At 36.7% G+C, this 19257-nt stretch overlaps 1 protein-coding gene across 5 annotated transcripts in view; it reads left to right on the top strand.

The window, feature by feature from the left end:
• Nucleotides 1–19257, top strand: part of C2CD6 (C2 calcium dependent domain containing 6) — a 124078-nt gene that overhangs the window by 15333 nt on the left and 89488 nt on the right. For 2 of the 5 annotated variants that reach the window (XM_045078568.1, XM_045078567.1), the window contains exons 2-4: nt 12781–12867; nt 16440–16491; nt 18896–19041. In XM_045078568.1, the coding sequence (XP_044934503.1) occupies nt 12781–12867; nt 16440–16491; nt 18896–19041 (285 nt within the window). Of the gene's footprint in view, nt 1–11488; nt 11531–12780; nt 12868–16439; nt 16492–18895; nt 19042–19257 lie in introns of those variants that run through there. The other 3 variants (XM_045078569.1, XM_045078570.1, XM_045078571.1) reach the window with 3 other exon arrangements.

Genomic DNA, 19257 nt, shown 5'->3' with positions numbered 1-19257 from the left:
GTGGAAAACCCAAAAGACTCCACTCCAAAACTGCTAGAACTTGTACAGGAATTCAGTAAAGTGTCAGGATATAAAATCAATGCACAGAAATCAGTTGCATTTCTCTACACCAACAACGAGAGAAGAAAGAGAAATTAAGGAGTCTATCCATTTTCAATTGCACCCCAAACCATAAGATATCTAGAAATAAACCTAACCAAAGAGGCTAAGAATTTATACTCAGAAAACTATAAAGTACTCAAGAAAGAAATTGAGGAAGACACAAAGAAATGGAAAAATGTTCCATGCTCCTGGATTGGAAGAATAAATATTGTGAAAATGTCTATGCTACCTAAAGCAATCTACACATTTAATGCAATTCCTATCAAAGTACCATCCATCTTTTTCAAAGAAATGGAACAAATAATTCTAAAATTTATATGGAACCAGAAAAGACCTCAAATAGCCAAAGGGATATTGAAAAAGAAAGCCAAAGTTGGTGGCATCACAAAATCCTTGAGGAGAACATAGGCAGCAAACTCTTCGACATCAGCCACAGCAACATCTTCCTAGGAACATTTCCAAAGGCAAGGGAAGCAAGGGAAAAAATGAACTATTGGGATTTCATCAAGATCAAAAGCTTTTGCACAGCAAAGGAAACAGTTAACAAAATCAAAAGACAACTGACAGAATGGGAGAAGATATTTGCAAACGACATATCAGATAAAGGACTAGTGTCCAAAATCTATAAAGAACTTAGCAAACTCAACACCCAAAGAACAAATAATCCAATCAAGAAATGGACAGAGGACATGAACAGACATTTCTGCAAAGACATCCAGATGGCCAACAGACACATAAAAAGTGCTCCATATCACTCGGCATCAGGGAAATACAAATCAAAACCACAATGAGGTATCACCTCACACCAGTCAGAATGGCTAAAATCAACAAGTCAGGAAATTACAGATGCTGGCGAGGATGCGGAGAAAGGGGAACCCTCCTACACTGTTGGTGGGAATGCAAGCTGGTGCAGCCACTCTGGAAAACAGCATGGAGGTTCCTCAAAATGTTGAAAATAGAACTGCCCTATGACCCAGCAATCGTACTACTGGGTATTTACCCTAAAGATACAAATGTAATGATCCGAAGGGGCATGTGCACCCGAATGTTTATAGCAGCAATGTCCACAATAGCCAAACTGTGGAAAGAACCTAGATGTCCATCAGCAGATGAATAGATAAAGAAGATGTGGTATATATACACAATGGAATACTATGCAGCCATCAAAAGAAATGAAATCTTGCCATTTGTGACAACATGGATGGAACTAGAATGTATCATGCTTAGCGAAATAAGTCAAGCGGAGAAAGACAACTATCATATGATCTCCCTGATATGAGGAAGAGGTGATGCAACATGCGGACTTAAGTGGGTAGGAGAAGAATCAATGAAACAAGATGGGATTGGGAGGGAGACAAATCATAAGTGACTCTTAATCTCACAAAACAAACTGAGGGTTGCTGGGGGGAGGGAGGGATGGGAGAAGGGGGGTGGGGTTATGGACATTGGGGAGGGTATGTGCTTTGGTGAGTGCTGTGAAGTGTGTAAACCTGGCGATTCACAAACCTGTACCCCTGGGGATAAAAATATGTTTATAAAAAATAAAATTAAAAAAAAAAAGTTAATGGAAACATACAAAGTGTTTAGGCTCCTTTCCACAAGTTTCAGTGACTCTAGACTGATGGGCAGGAGAAAGAAATGGTACTAGCCAGCTCCTTTGTTCTTAGATAGGTTTTACAAAGGAACTTATCCTTTCTGTGAAGACTCTGAGAACAGCAAAGACATCTTCCTGTATACCTCTGGTGCCTCAGAAACTTCTGCTTCTGTGTGTAACTTGGCAGGGTTTTTGTCATGCTGTCTTTTTAATGCCAAGGACCCAGTTTTCTATAGCCCTTTGGTTTTTGAAGAGCCAAGCCTGCTCATTTTTAATGTTCCTGGTGTTTAGCCCTACTGGTTTTTAAAAACTTACAAAGTTAAGCCCCCTTAACTTTTTAACTTTTCAAATGCTATGGGGATCCATCTTCCCAGTGCAGGTCCCCCATGCCTGGGGTACCTAGTATGGGGCTTGCTTCTCCTCCTTCTCTATGCCTGCAGTGTCCCTCCCTCCTGCAGTCAGTCTTGAAGGTCAGTTTGGTTCCTGACTGTGTCTCTCCCCTTCCTACCATTTTTTTGATGTAGCCTCCTCTCTACAATTAACTGTGGAGAGCTTGATCCGCCAGTCTTCACTTCATTTTTTGGGTTAGTTACACTGATATGGGTATTATCTAGATGTGTGTGTGGGACTGGGATCCTCCGATTCCACTATTTTCACCAGCATTTGACATTTTAAGTATTATGTGCCATATTGTGGACTTCCTTGGGTTTACATTGTTTGGGACTCTGTGTTTCTTGGATTTGGATGTCTATTTCCATCTCCAGGTTAGGGAAGTTTTCTGTTATTATTTCCTCTAGTAACTTTTTTTATACCTTTCTCTCCTATTCTTTTAGGACTCCTATGTTTGTTCACTTCATGTTGTCCAAGAGATCTCTTAATCTGTTGTCAGTTTTTTTAAAAAGTTCTGTTTTCTTTTTACTGTTCAGCTTTTGTGCTTTCCATTACCTTTTCTTCCAGATCACCGATACATTCTAATCTATTGTCAACTCCCTCTAGTATGTTTTTCATTTCATTTATGGTAATTTTAACACTGATTGGTTCTTTTCAATATTTTCTATCTCTGTATTGACAGACTACTGAGTTCCCTCTTTGTTCCACTCCAGTGAATAAGTTTACAATCATTATTTAAATTCTTTAGCAGGCATACTGCTTATCTTTGTTTCATTTAGGTTTTTTTTTTTCCTGAAGTTTTTCCCTATTCTTTCTTTTGAAGTATATTTTTCTGTCTCCCAATTTTGCTTGACTTTCTGTGTTTGTTTGAAAGGATTAGGCAGAAAGACAACTTCTCCTAAACCTGAAGGACTGTTTATGTGTATGGTATCCTCTGTGTAGACTGTGTGTACTTGGTGCCTGTTGCTGGCTGGCTGGAGCTGTGGCAGCAGATGCAAGTTACTGGTTGAAATGGTGGCTTTTTATGGGAAGAAGGAGGAGGAGGAGGGAAGAATGGAAGGGAAGTAGGACAGGGGAGGGGAGGAGGGGAGAAGAGGAGAGGAGGAAGGGAAAATAAAGCCTCCAAAGAATTAAAAAACAAGGCAAATTTTAAAAATTTAAAAACTTAGAAAACTTAAAAATATAATTTTTAAATAAAATTTATACATGTAGCTTATTTTCTGTGCCCCAGCACCACAGAGGCTGGTGTAGTATTATAGACTCTAGGTTCACTGAGCTTATGAGCTCACTGTGAGCCAGATCCTGTTCTGGTCTGTGCTTCTAAGGTGGAAGGGGAGAGAGCATTTCCAGTTCCTTGGCCTATTTAAACCCTGTTTTTGTTTGTTTGTTTGTGTTGTTGTTTTTATTTCCATGCCCTAGTGCATTAGGGGCTGGTGTGGTCTTGTGGATCCTGGGCTTGCTTAGCTTGCAAGCTTGCTGTGACAACTGAATCTCCCCATTATCGTGTCTGAACACTGTTCTGGTCTAGGCTTTGTTGTCTCTTAGTTGCTCTTTTAAACTGTAGGTTTTTGTTTGTTTGTTTGTTTTTGCGCAAGGATGGAGGAATCTGTTCCCAGTTCCTCAGTATTATCCCTTCCCACTGCCATTCACAGTATCAGGTTGCGGGGCTCCCCTTGTTGCCACATCTCTGTTTCTCTTGCTCTTCTCCCACTTATCTATCTTTGATTTTCAATTAGCCTTCAGGTTTTCTTCAGGAGGAATTGTTCTATTAATAGGTATAATTTGGTGTGTTCTGTGGAGGAAGTGAGTTCAGGGTCTTCCCGTATTACGGTCATGGACTGGAAGGTCTTAATTGTGTTTTATTCGTTTTTCTTGATTAAGTTAACTAGTGGTTTATGTATTTTATTGGGAATTGATATGTTAACAGTATTGAATCTTTCCATCTGTGAACATGTAATATTTGCCATGTATTTCGGTCTTTAATTGCACTCAGAAATGTTTTGTTGTGCAAGTCTTAATGTTTTTTTTTCTGTTAGGTTTATTATTTTATCATGCTGCTTCTGTTAAATTTACTACATTTCTTCCGTTAAATTTATTTTTAAGGCTCTTGTTATTTTGGTGCTATTTCATATGTACTTGTTTTCATTGTTATTATATAGAAATACAAAATATTTTTTTTTTGCATTTTATTCTTGTATCCTGATATTTCATTGAGCTTATTTACTAGTTCTAGTAATTTCTTTTGGTGTTTGTGGATTTCTTTAGGCTTTCTATATATGAGACTGTAATGCCTCTATATAAAGAGCAATTTTACTACTTTCTCTCAAATGTGGATGCTTTTTGTTTCTTTTTCTTGTCTGACTACTCTGGATATAACCTAAGTACAATGCTGATTAGCATTAGTAGGAGTGAATACTTGCCTTACCAACCATAGGGGAAAAGCATTTAGTCTTTTACCATGGAGTGTGATGTTAGGTAAGTTCCTTTCTATTTCTAGTCTGTTCAGAGTTTTTATTAAGAATGAATTTTAGATTTTATCAAATATGTTTTCTGCATCTCTTGAAATGAAATCATGTGATTTTTGTTCTTTATTGTACATGTTTATTAATATGGCTTATTACATTAATTAATATTCAGATGGAAAAATCCCACTTTGTCATGGTGTATGGTCCTCTTTATATGTTGCTGGATTTTGTTTACTCATAATTTGTTAAGGATTTTTGCCTCATTCTTGAGGGATTTTGACCTATTGTTTTCTCTTCTTGCATTATCTGTCTGGCTTTGGTATGAACATAATTTTGACCTCATAAAATATCTTGGGGAGTGTTCCTTCCTCTTCCTCCCCACACTCCCTCTTTTTTTCCCTGAGTTTGTGAAAGATTGTTACAATTTTTTCAAGTGTTTGGTAGAATTCACCAGTGAAAGGGTCTGGGCCTGAGTTTTTCTTTTTAGGAAGTTTTAGTTACTAATTCAGTTTCTTGTTATAGGTCTTTCAGATATTCTTTTTTCTTGAGTTGGTTTTGGTAATTTGTGTCTTTCTAGGAATTTTTCCATTTCACCTAAATTGTCTTATTTGTTAGCATAAAATTATTTATAGCTGTAGTAGTTTATATGCCTTAAATGACAATGAGCTTTGGAGATAAGATGAACTTTAGGATTTTGAGTTGGGGAGATCATCCTGGATTATCTGAGTTAGGCCCTCAAAGTAATCACAAATGCCTTTATAAGAGAGAGGTAGAGGGGTGCCTGGGTGACTCAGTCAGTTAAAATCTGCTTTTGGCCCAGGGCATGCTCCTGGGGTCCTGGGATCAAACCTCGCATCGGACTCCCTGAAACAGGGAGCCTGCTTCTCCTTCTGCTCCTCCCTCTGCTCAAGCATTCTCTCTGTCTCTGTCTCTCTCTCTCTGTCAAATAAGTAAGTAAAATCTTTTAAAAAAGAGAGGTAGAGGTATGCTGTTGAGGACATATCTAGTAATGGAATTTCTGGGTCATAATTATATATATACTCAAATTCAATACATAATACTAAACAGTTTTTCAAAGAAGCTAGACCAATTTATATTCTTACTGGCAGTGTATTAAATTTGTGACCCCACATCCTTGCCACTTGATATTGTTGGTGTCTCTATTTTTAACTCTCTGGGAAATATGTTATTCTATCTTTTTTTTTTTATTTATTTTTTATTTATTTTCAGCATAACAGTATGATTATTTTTGCAGCACACCCAGTGCTCCATGCAATCCATGCTCTCTATAATACCCACCACCTGGTACCCCAATCTCCCACCCCCTCACCACTTCAAACCCCTCAGATTGTTTTTCAGAGTCCATAGTCTCTCATGGTTCACCTCCCCTTCCAATTTCCCCCAACTCCCTTCTCCTCTCTAACTCCCCATGTCCTCCATGCTATTTGTTATGCTCCACAAATAAGTGAAACCATATGATAATTGACTCTCTCTGCTTGACCTATTTCACTCAGCATAATCTCTTCCAGTCCCATCCATGTTACTACAAAAGTTGGGTATTCATCCTTTCTGATGGAGGCATAATACTCCATAGTGTGTATGGACCACATCTTCCTTATCCATTCGTCCATTGAAGGGCATCTTGGTTCTTTCCACAGTTTGGCGACCATGGCCATTGCTGCTATAAACATTGGGGTACAGATGGCCCTTCTTTTCACTACATCTGTATCTTTGGGGTAAATACCCAGGAGTGCAATGGCAGGGTCATAAGGAAGTTCTATTTTTAATTTCTTGAGGAATCTCCACACTGTTCTCCAAAGAGGCCGCACCAACTTGCATCCCACCAACAGGAATGCAAGAGGGTTCCCCTTTCTCCACATCCTCTCCGACACATGTTTCCTGTCTTGCTAATTTTGGCCATTCTAATTGGTGTAAGGTGATATCTCAATGTGGTTTTAATTTGAATCTCCCTGAGGGCTACTGATGATGAACATTTTTTCATGTGTCTGATAGCCATTTGTATGTCTTCATTGGAGAAGTGTGTGTTCATATCTTTTGCCCATTTTTTGATATGATTGCCTGTTTTGTGTGTGTTGAGTTTGAGGAGTTCTTTATAGATCCTGGATATCAACCTTTTGTCTGTACTGTCATTTGCAAATATCTTCTCCCATTCCATGGGTTGCCTCTTTGTTTTCTTGACTGTTTCCTTTGCTGTGCAGAAGCTTTTGATTTTGATGAAGTCCCAAAATTTTATTTTCACTTTTGTTTCCTTTGCCTTTGGAGACATATCTTGAAAGAAGTTGCTGTGGCTGATATCGAAGAGATTACTGCCTATGTTCTCCTCTAGGATTCTGATGGATTCCTGTCTCACGTTGAGGTCTTTTATCCATTTTGAGTTTATCTTTGTGTACGGTGTAAGAGAATGGTTCTATCTTTTTGTGGTGTTAACTTTTTTCCCTGGATGACTAATAAGGGTGAGTTCCTTTCCAAATGTTTACTAGCCATTACATATCCTCTTTTGTGAGGTACCTATTGAAGTTTCTTTCTCATTTTTCTCTTGAACTCTTGACCTTTTTCTTATTAATTTGTATAATTTTATATATATATATATATTCTAGTTTTATATATATATATATATTCTAGTTATGGGCTCTTTGTCACTTATGCCATACATATGTTGTAAATATTTTCTTCCAAATATGTATGACATCTTTTGATAAGCAGAAGTTATTAAATTTAAGGGAGTTTACTGTATAAAACTTTTTCCTTATGGTTATTGCTTATTAATCTTTGTGTTCTGTTTTGGAAATCTACTCCAACCTCATGGAAATATTTCACCATGTATTATCTTGTTATTTTTTTTTCCTTTGACACTGAGATCAACAATTCACCTGTAACTGATTTTTGTGTATATGGTGTGAGTTTATAAGTCATGTTTTCTTTTCTTTTTTCTCTCTCTCACCTTTTTCCTCTTCTTCTTCTTTTTTTTTTTTTTATTGGCATGGTAATTTTCACTTGACCTACCTTAGAGTGTTTTTTCTCTACTATTCTGCATTACCAACTTTATCACAGGTGCAGTGCCTGTGTTGGGGCCTATTTCTAGACTCTAATCAGTTTCTTCTGGTGTATTTATCTATGCTTTTGCTAATGTCTTCAGACAGCAAAAATGTTAAGAAAAAATGTTCTTATTTCTTCAATTTTTAAATACTTCATTTTGTTTTTCTTCTTCAAGATGATCTCAGCTATTCTTGGTTTTTCCATTTCCATATTAATTTTTGGAAAATCTCATCAATTCCAGTAAGAAAACTTTTTGGGACTTTCATTTTGGTTGCATTGAATTTATAGTGCAATTTGAGGAGCTGAATTATTTAAAGTTGACTCTTGAACAACATGAGGGTCAGGGACACTAACCTCCATGCAGTTGAAAATCCATGCATAACTTTTGATTCCCTTTAAAATTTGGAACTAATGTTTACTGTTCACTGGAAGCTTTACTGATGTCATAGTTGATTAACACATATTTTGTATGCTGTATGTATTATATACTATATTCTTACACTAAAGTAAAGAAAATGTTAAGAAAATCACAAGGAAATGAAAATACATTTATATTACTATACATATATTTATTGGAAAAAAGTCACATATAAGTGAACCCACACAGTTCAAATTCATGTTATTTGATAGCTATCTGTGTATGTGTATATAATGAAGCAATAATATTTACATATATAACTATAAAAGTACAATATAAACATGTATATAATAGTATTTATATATTTCCATGTAAGTATATATACTTACTATACCTAAGTATGTGTATCTCAGTATAATTCACATATATATGTTATATGTGTATTATATAAATATAATAATGTAATTAAACTATGGCTCTCTTCTTTATCCTTTTACACTTACTTATTCTGTCTAGGCTTCTCTCCCTCTAGTTCTTAATTTTTTCCTCTTCAAGCTCACTTGAGTTATCATCACCTCCCTCCCTAACACTTTCTCCTCACTCCCCTTATCTGCCACAGGTTTATAAGATACTTTATAGGCATCCTGGGTGGGACTTGGTACTGGAATCTTACCTCCTGCTCCTCTTTTGCTCCAGGATTGTGGCCATTAGTATTTGCTAAAAAGTGGACTAACAAATGAGAAATTAATATCAGTTTTATCTCAGGATTTCTGGTAACGAGTCTAAACTGGAAACTATTGTGGAAGTCCTACCTCCATCTCAGAATGAAGGCAGCATGTTCTGAAATGGGGAAGGTAACCTGCTTCATTCTAAGCAGACTGGGCCTAGGTGGGATATGCATGGGAACTGGCAGCTTACAGCCTCCAGAAAGGCAGATTGAGGAAAGTGAGACATATGATAGGCCTTTAGCTATGACTCCCTAGAAGTAGTCTCCAAAAATTGCTTTGATTGCACTGTCTTATCAGTAAAAAACATATGAACATCTGTCACCAATGTTTGTATATTTATTTATACATTACTTAAATGTACTTTAATTTGCTATATAAATTCTACAATATACAAAAAATTAAAAATGATAAGCATTATTTCAAAAAAATGATTTCCATGTTGTTCTTAGTGGTACAGAGTTCAATAAGCACTACTATTTTTGAAAAGTGTGATTTAATATTTGTGATGTAGTAATTTGAAGGTCTCATTCTAAGGCAAATTTATTACTTCGGCATATGGTTTTTAATGCCATTGTATTTGAAAAAGATACTTTCCGTATTTGAAATTTCAAATGGAAGAGGTGCACCCTGGTTGCACTTATTAGTAAAACCGCATTTCTCATTTTTCATTTCTACTCTACTTTGCAAAGTTTTCAGTCAGATTTTATCCGTAAGATTTCATCTTTTCTAAGTAATTAGTTCTGGCAAACTAATTGGAAGGTGTTGCATGTTTTTATATTTGAAAGGAAAAATGGTCTCCTAATCTGCCGAAACCTTTCCTTTGTGAGATTTTTAAACAGATGAGGAAATGGTTTCTAAGTTGTTAAAGTGTGATACTCCAAGCTTGTAGGTGATCATAGCACATTTGCACACACAGAAAATAACATTGGATGAAAATATTTCTAGTAGTTTTCACAAAATATTCTTATCTTAATATGAGTTCATTTCAAAAAAGTTATTTTCACACTCATTAAAATGTCATTACTTTACTCTGAAAAGACAGATTAAGAAATATCTATTTTAGCTGGAGGGGATTATACTAAGTGAAGTAAGTCAAGCAGAGAAAGACAGTGATCTTATGGTTTCAGTCATATGTATAACATAAGCAATAGCACGGAGGACCATAGGGAAAAGGAGGGAAAACTGAAGGGGGAGAACTCAGAGAGGGAATTGAACTGTAAGAGACTCTGGACTCTGGAAAACAAACGGAGGGTTTCAGAGGGGAGGGGGCGGGGGCAGGGATAACAAGGTGATGGGTACTAAGGAGGGCACGTGTTATGATAAGCACGGGGTGTTATACCTAACTTATGAATCACCCAACACCATCAGAAACTAATGGCGTGCTATATACAGTGGCCAACTGAACATAATAAAAAGATAGTTTCAGGGGTGCCTGGGTGGCTCAGTGGGTTAAGCCTCTGCCTTCGGCTAGGGTCATGGTCTCCGGGTCCTGGGATCGAGCCCCGCGTCGGGCTCTCTGCTGTGGGGAGCCTGCTTCCTTCTCTCTCTCTGCCTGTCTCTGCCTACTTGTGATCTCTGTCTGTCAAATAAATTAAAAAAAAAAAAAAAAAGATAGTTTCATAGTAGCCAAAAATAAAAGAAATATTCATTTTTAAATATTTGTTAGTTTACATACTGCTGATAGTTATTTGTTATCCCAGAAAATGTTAGCAAATTTAGAACACTTGTCTTTTTATAAGAACAATGTACATAGTATATCTTTGTTTGCCAACTTTTAAAAATATTTTGCCAGGAAATTTTTTATGCTCAGTCCTCATCTATTTGTAAAGCACACTGAATATCTGCTTAAGGTAGTTACCCACCTAACTAGCAAATGCACTACCCTGGACTCATGAAGGTGTGGTGTGACCTCTTTGAGTATAAAACTCACACTTTTCCTCAGAATTTGTCTACGCTTATAGATATATGTGCTCACTTTCCTATTTGTTAGAGAAAATTGTTAAATTCTAACATTTACTTCCACCATCTAGGGGATAATCCCTGGGCCCTGTTGTGAGTGTCCTTGTTTCAGACAGACAGAACCACAGAGGATGAAAAAGAGTCATCGCTCCTGAGTTAGGCGGGGAAAAGAAGACTTAAAAAATATCATTTAGAGTTAATAATTCCCGGTACTTTTAGTTTGCAGAATGAATGGGGATATCTGAACAATCAAATACATTATTCTTTTTCCCATGTAGGAAATCTGGGTTGGATAAAAAAAAAAGTAAAGATAAAAGTCTCTTTTTCAGTCATCGTTTATCTGATAGAGAAACGATAATTTTTTTTTCACCTCTCTGTTTTCAACACCAGACTGAATTTCTCAAGGGCAAGAACACTGCAGGGTGGGGCCATTACAGTGCCCAGCACACAGCTGTGCCGGCACATAGTAAATGTTCATTAAAGTCAGTGAGGTTTCTTTTAGGACTAAGGAAGTAGGAATATACTGGAAAAGCTAAGCGTGTAGGCTAGTGGGTTTCCAAATAAAACTGGAATGGAGGAGAGTAGGTACAAAAGGTCATTAGGGGAAGAAGTGCAGAACAACGTAAGTGAATATATCGACTTTTAATTAAAAGACGTGCCATGAGGTACTTTTATTTGGAGTGGGGCCAAAAGTGACAGAGATGAAAGGCTTAGTGGAATTAAGTGAAGTAAAAATTCTCTGCGGGTTCAGGAGAAATTCTAGGTGGTCTAAGTAGGCCTTATGAGACTGGTCTTTAGAACTTTTGTTCAAGATTCTAACAGAATTTTGGCAAAGAGTTGTTTTGCTCTTGTTGCCGCTGAAGAGAACTCTGCCCAGGTAAGGAAAGGCAAGTAAAAAGGTAGTGACCTGAGGTTGGGGCTGGTATTTTGCCGCATAGCTAAGGAGAAATCAAGCACGTATGTTCCAAAAGATTTTCCCCCAATTATTTTGTATTTGTTAAAATGCACATTCAAAGTAGACTTCATAATAAGGTTATCATAACATTAGAAAGCAGGAGGGTCCACACTGAATTCACATATAATATACCTCAGTTTGGTGTTTTTGTGACAATACAGTAATTGTCACTCAGTTACCTTAAACTACGAGTTATACAAATATATAAAAATATGTATAAGACCCATCAAGCCAATAAGATGCAGCAGTACTAGCAAAATGACCCAACATATATACAACAATTTTTTTCAGTAAGCTACAGTGTTTGTTATATACTTGGAAGCAAAAATTTTTAACATAATTGAGGATTTATTATATATGTCAACAATAGGAACAGTTGATTCTTGCAAAGACACAAAACAACAGATTCCTGGGAAGTTAACGTTTATAAGTCAGGCCATGTTGATCCAAGTTAGCAAAGGTTGGGGCTAAATAAATTCTTCTTTTCAAGCTAGATTTGCCATCGGTGTTTTCCATATTCCCCTCCCCTCCCCTCCATTACCTCCTTTCTCCTTCTCCTCCCTTTACAGTCTATACTGAAGTGTCTTGTAATTTTTAAAAGCTAGTCATCGTATGTGGTGACCAGAGCCTTTAAAAACAAAGTTAAAGACCAGCTCACAAATATCTGTTAGTGAAGTGACTCCGGGAGAAAGGACACAACTCAAAACCAAAAGCCATTTGTCCATTGCTCCATTCCCTTTTACCTACTGTTCCAAAGTATTAAATTGCAGTTCCTTCCAAGGCTAATCAACTGAACGAATATTGGAATAACTTGCGAGCAGGATCACTGCCATCTGTGTGATATAGTTTTTAGTCCACGCCAGGTTAAGATTAAAATGTGGTAATGGCGGTCATTTTTAGTTAGCAAGCAGAGCTCATTATTCATGGTACTATGCCTTCTCTCCTCTCTCATGATTCCCTGAATTATTTTATATTTAATTGTTTACATTTTGTTTCTCTGTTAACTTATTGATAAACTAATTGAGGGTAGGAATGATATTTCTACTCATACTAATATCCTACTGCCTAGAATAATACCTGTTACTTAGTGGATACTTGTATTTGTTGAAATGAACTTTTATCTATTTCTTCTTTGCCTTCTAAAGTCTAATGTTAATTTATTTACATTGTAGATGCTGAGAATAACTCTTAAGGGGTCTGAAATTAAAGAACCGGAAATAACACCTGAAGTTCCGACTTTGGTACCATTTGGGGACGTGGTATGTGAAACTTGCCTCCACAAACTTGTACAAGTTATTTCTTATTTTATGTGAAGACTAGTTATTATTTATTATTTGATAATCAAAAAGTATATATAGAAAATGGTTCTCTCTGATGACATTTGTGAATTGTTCATTTTTTCATCAAGTTAGAAAAGCATTCTGTAATCACTGAAATTAAGGAAGACATTTTGATTCACAGGGGAAAAAATTGTTTCTATATAGGGGTTCCCAAAGTCTCACTACATCAGAATCATCTGGGATACATTTTAAAATCACTGATTCTCAGTCCCCACCTAAGATCTGCTAACTTGGAATCTGGGCATGGGGCCCAAGATTCAGTATTTTTATTGTGCTGGTTCGGTGACTATATTTATTGTCAGATTTTGGAGGCTTTGAGCTATGATTTAAAAATTGACCTCACATCTTTCCTTCAAGTTCCAGGTACAAAAGCAGACATACTCATGAATCAGACACATACACCCAAACACACAGGTAGGACCAACTGAGAACTAGGCTGAGAACCAGAAAAATCTCTGTTTTTCTTTTGGGTGCTACGGAGTATGGGACATGAGACTCTGTGTACATTGAGAACTATTAAATGTTGTGGTATTCTTTTACAGTTATCTTTCTTCCTGAGCATCATTAGAACAGTTAATAGGTATGAAGGGAGAGAGTTTCCCGTGGCCTTCTGCTCTAGATCCTATCATATACTATACATTTTCTTGATTAAAAAATATATGATGAATTCAACACCATGATTTTTTGGGGGAAAAGTAAAACTGTATTCATGCATATGTTTTGTTTTTACAAAACAAGCACAGTGCGCATTTATCCATGTAATTATATAGTGATGTATGAAACATCACGGTCAAAGTCACTGTTTGAGGGACGCCTGGGTGGCTCAGTTGGTTAAGCAGCTGCCTTTGGCTCAGGTCATGATCCCAGCGTCTTGGGATCAAGTCCCACATCGGGCTCCTTGCTCCGCAGGGAACCTGCTTCTCCCTCTGCCTCTGCCTTCCACTCTGTCTGCCTGTGCTCGCTCTCACTCTCTCTCTCTCTGACAAATAAGTAAATAAAATCTTTAAAAAAAAAAAAAGTCACTGTTTGAATCTAAAATTAGAAAAAGTTTTCAGGACACCTGGGTGGCTCAGTCGGTTAAGCCACTGCCTTCGGCTCAGGTCATGATCCCAGGGTCCTGGAATCGAGTCCCACATCAGGCTCTGTTCAGCGGGGAGCCTGCTTCTCTCTCTGCCTCTGCCTGCCACTCTGCCTACTTGTGTGTGCTCCTTCTCTCTCTCTCTGATAGATAGATAAACAAACAAATAAATAAATAAATAAATAAAATCTTTAAAAAAAAGAAAAAGAAATAACTTGAAATCACTTTTGGCTGTAAGCTATTATGCATGCCGCTGTGTTGACAGACTGATCTCCATCACCAGTGCTCCTGAGTGAGGCACCTTCCTTCCTTCAGAACTGATTCTTTGATTTCATTCACACTTCCTGACTTCGTAGTTTATATTTTCCTTAGTTGAATTACATATCGCTAGACATTAACAACCTTCTTTTAAAAGTCAGCTGGAAGTTTTTGACAGGCGTTTGGCATGTGATAGCTCCACTCAGTGTACGATTTGTCACATGACTTTCTCTCTGAAAGTTCTGTGATTCGTTCTGAGGTATTTGGCAAGGCTTGGTGTGTGTCTGCGATGACAACTACATCGCAACCCACTGTTCCTCTTTCTGCTAGTCAGAGCCCTTTTTCAGAAAACATGTGAAAAATCCTGTCTTCAAATTGGCTGCCGAAAGTGCTTTTGCAAACACCTTTCTAGTTGTTTTCCTATTGTACGTGCATGTTGGGGGTTGGTGACACGGTTATAGCTTTGGGCCACAGATGGGGCTCAGAGTCTGTGGCAACATTTGTCCCCCATAGCCTGGGAATGGTCATCATTATCTTTTTAAGTGTTAAATATTTTTCTGTATTTGGAAAACCTTGAGAGACTCTTAACTCTAGGAAACAAACTAAGGGTTGCTGGAGGGGAGGTGGGGGGAGATGGGGTAACTGGGTGATGGGCGTTAAGGAGGGCACGTGATGGGATGAGCACTGGGTGTTAAATGCCACTGTTGAGTCACTGAACTCTACCTCTGAAACTAATGATGTGCTCACTATATGTTGGCTAATTGAGTTTAAATTAGAATATATTTGAATAGAAATTTTTCTTTTTTATTTTATATGGATCGATGATATTAAAGTATAAAGAGCTGCTGAAATATAAGGAAAGTTGGGGTAGTTGCCCAAGGCACAGAATGTTAATGTGTAACATTATGCAATATAACCTTGTAGTTATACTTCCGTGTTTTACCCTCCTCACATATAATTCCAGGTTTAAGAAATTATGATTCATGGGATCACCTATGACAGGACCATTTAAAATCCTGCCTAGATCATGTAATATGCATTACATGCATTTGCATTTGAAAACTTGGAAACTTCCCTTTAACATAACATTTCATATCAAAGTTTCTGTAAGCAGTAGACCACAGTACTTTCTTCTTAGGATTTCATCATTCACATGCCATAGTCTTTTAATTAAATACTGGATGCTGATTGATTTCTTTCTTTCTTTCTTTCTTTTTCTTTCTTTCTTTCTTTTTAAGATTCTATTTATTTGACAGAGAGAGACACAGAGAGAGAGAGGGAACACAAGCAGGGGGAGTGGGAGAGGGAGAAGCAGGCCTCCTGCCAAGCAGGGAGCCCAATGAGGGGCTGGATCCCAGGACCCTGAGACCATGACCTGAGCTGAAGGCAGATGCTTAATGACTGAGTGACCCAGGACCTCTGGATGCTAATTTCTTTTTCTGTATTATTTTAAAACCAAATCTTTAAAATTATTTACTTACATTTAAAAATACTATTGGGCCATTTATTTTGCTTCATAGTGTTTAATATAATATTGCTGTTGTTTTTACTTGGTTTTTAAGACCAAACATGGCTAAATATATTTGGGTGATAATGCAAATCAGTATTCAGATATTCCTGTATTCATTTTTTATTTGATTTTATGCTTAAACAGGAGCTATAATTTTCTTTATCATTTGGAAATACTTTTACAAGAGAGAATGAATATTTCGCAGTCCTTGGGACATTGTATTGGATGAACGATTGTTAAATGAATAGAGTGGTTTTAGGATACTGGATAAAAAAGACATGAATGAAGGCATATTTTTTATTATTATATGCAGGATGCTACACTTTGTCAATGCTCACCTACTATAAAATAACAGTGATTCAAAGAGTGATGGTTGGATTTAAGTTAATAATGCTTTTTTTTTTTTTTTGCTTTGTATTCTTATTCATTTTAGTTTTACTTTGAATAAATCCTGCCTATTTTTCTTCTGTATTTCTTTTTTCTGGTGTTTTCCCTCAAGGAGATATTTCTAATGGGAAACACTATTTTTAAGAAAAGAATTAGCAAAGTGGAGCTTTTAAAAATATATAGTTTGGTATAGAATAAAATGCAAGGAAAGTTAACTTTTAAAAGCTCATTGGCTGTGTTTTACTTTGATTATTTTAGGTTGGCTGCATTGCTATTCATATAAAGAACTGCAGACATTTCACACCTAAAAGTATCCTTTCTTTTGATTTAAGAGTTGGACCGTGATCATTTATGTCTGTTTCAGTTACATATTGCTGCCTTACAGAACACTGCAAGACTTAGTGGCTTAAACCCTGCACCGTTTTATTATCAATCACTGTGTGTATTCGCTAGGTGCCACTTCTCCCCATGATCACAGCAGGCTCTGCGGTCGCCCTGCAGTTCAAACAGGCTAGAACGTCGAACATGGCTCATTTACATACCTGGTGTTTCAGGGACAGTGGCTGGAAGACCAGACTTAGCTGGGAAGCTGAAATGGTTAGACCTTTCTCTCTTGCCATAGAGTCCCAAGGTCTTGTCTTTCCGTCGTATTTTTTTTTCTGCACTAATTTTGATCTTTTTAAAAATAATATTACATTAGAATAAAAAATTATATTATTTATTTTGATTACTGAAGTTTTGGAGCCCCTTCAATTTTGGACCGTGGCTGGTGCCTCTCTCATCCTGTCCTAGTCCCAGCCCTGATCATGTCCAGTGCATATTAAAGTAGTTACAAGACCAGACCAGATTCAAGAGCAGAGGAAAATAAACTCCATTTTTTGATTGTGCAAAGTGACAGAAATTTTTCACCCATATGGTGAAAAACCTCAATCACCATATAAGTTAAAGGAAAAATATATATCTTACAAAAAAAAGGAAAAATACGTATCTTAGATGATAATATTATTTCTTTTTTTTTTTACTCAGATGGCTTCAATGTATTTTTTTATTAATTAATTTATTTTTTATTTATTTTCAGCATAACAGTATTCATTATTTTTGCACCACACCCAGTGCTCCATGCAATCTGTGCCCTCTATAATACCCACCACCTGGTACCCCCAACCTCCCACCCCCGCCACTTCAAACCCCTCAGATTGTTTTTCAGAGTCCATAGTCTCTCATGGTTCACCTCCCCTTCCAATTTCCCCCAACTCCCTTCTCCTCTCTAACTCCCCATGTCCTCCATGCTATTTGTTATGCTCCACAAATAAGTGAAACCATATGATAATTGACTCTCTCTGCTTGACTTATTTCACTCAGCATAATCTCTTCCAGTCCCATCCATGTTGCTACAAAAGTTGGTATTCGTCCTTTCTGATGGAGGCATAATACTCCATAGTGTATATGGACATATTAATTATTTCTAAGTAATAATTGTGCTACCTTAAACATTGTTTGAAGGATTTATTTATCTTGATGCCTTTAAATAAACTGATTGCTTATTATCATGGAATTAAACCAATCTCATTATGAAGATTTGGTGTTTCTTTTTTATATAAAGTGAATTGTTTTTTTAAAAGATTTTATTTATTTTTGCGAGAGAGAGAGATTGAGAGAGAAAGGACATGAGTTGGGGGTTGGGGCAGAGGGAGAAGCAGACTCACACTGAGCAGGGAGCCCGGTGCAGGACTCGATCCCAGGACACTGGGATCATGACCTGAACCAAAGGCAAATGCTTGACCAACTGAGCCACCCAGGTGCCCCATAAAGTAAATTCTTGAAGAGAATTCTACATAAAGAGATTTTTGAAGATAATTAGTTAAATCATAAAAACAAAATTGTTTTAATTCATAGAGTGCTATGAAAGATAAAAATATAGTAAACTGAAGTATATAGTGACATGAATAAGAGAATAGAAAACTACTTAGAGGAGGTTGTGCTGAGTGAAATCAGTCAAGCAGAGAAAGTCAATTATCATATGGTTTTACTTGTGGAGCATAATGAATAACATGGAGGACATTCAGAGAAGGAAAGGGAAAGTCAAGTGGGGATATCAGCAGGGGAGACGAACCACGAGAGACTATGGACTCTGAGAGACAAACTGAGGGTTTTAGAGGGGAGGGGGTTGGAGGGATGAGTGGTGATGGGTATTTAAGAGGGCACAGACTGCATGGAGCACTGGGTATTATACGTAAACAATGAATCTTGGAACACTGCATCAAAAACTAAGGATGTTATTGTATGGTGACTAACACAATTTAAAAAAAGAGAGAAATTTCCATGCTACACACACACACAAAAGAAAACTGCTTTAAATTTTGTCTTAATGTTAAAAATAAGTGACTTTTGAATTTTTGCATTTCTGTATAATTATGCTTAGAAAAGTTTTTAACTATATATTGCAAATGTTTAGTCACCTTAAAAATAATATATAGCGGGGCTCCTGGGTAGCTCAGTTGTTAAGCATATGACTCTTGATTTTGGCTCAGAGTGTCACACTGGGCACGAAGTCTGCCTGCTTAAGATTCTCTCCCTCCTCCCCTTCTACAATTTCTTTCTTTCTTTATTGGATTGATTCTTAAGTTTTGCCTGAATTGTTTAATGGATTAATTTTATACTGTGTTATTGTACAATGACAACAAATTTTTTCCTTAATATCTGTGTATTTTCAGTCAGTTTACAACATTTCAAAAATTTGTTCATTCGCATCTCTATAAACAACATTGTGAAATGTACAAAAATATGTAGCTTGGCATCCCCAAATGGTGAAAAGTACACTACAGTTAATTTTGATGACACAAAGTACTTTTCTGTACAGGTAAATGTTAAAGTTCTATTCTGGATATAAGAATGCATTTTTATAGTTTCAAATAATCTACACTAATTATATCCTTTTCTTAGGGGTAGGAAAGAAACAAATGCAGTGCCTTTTTTGATATTTTACAGGCTTCTATTTCTGTACTATGAGATATATTATTGTTTTCAAATAAACAACTTAGTAGAAAATGCATAATCCTGATGCTTCTTCTTCCCT

The sequence above is a fragment of the Mustela putorius genome, unplaced genomic scaffold, assembly GCF_011764305.1.
Source record: "Mustela putorius furo isolate JIRA1106 unplaced genomic scaffold, ASM1176430v1.1 tig00000275_pilon_pilon_pilon, whole genome shotgun sequence".
Classification (NCBI taxonomy): Eukaryota; Metazoa; Chordata; class Mammalia; order Carnivora; family Mustelidae; genus Mustela; species Mustela putorius.
Note: the sequence above shows the minus strand (reverse complement) of the source record. Positions and strands in the feature narration are given on the sequence as shown.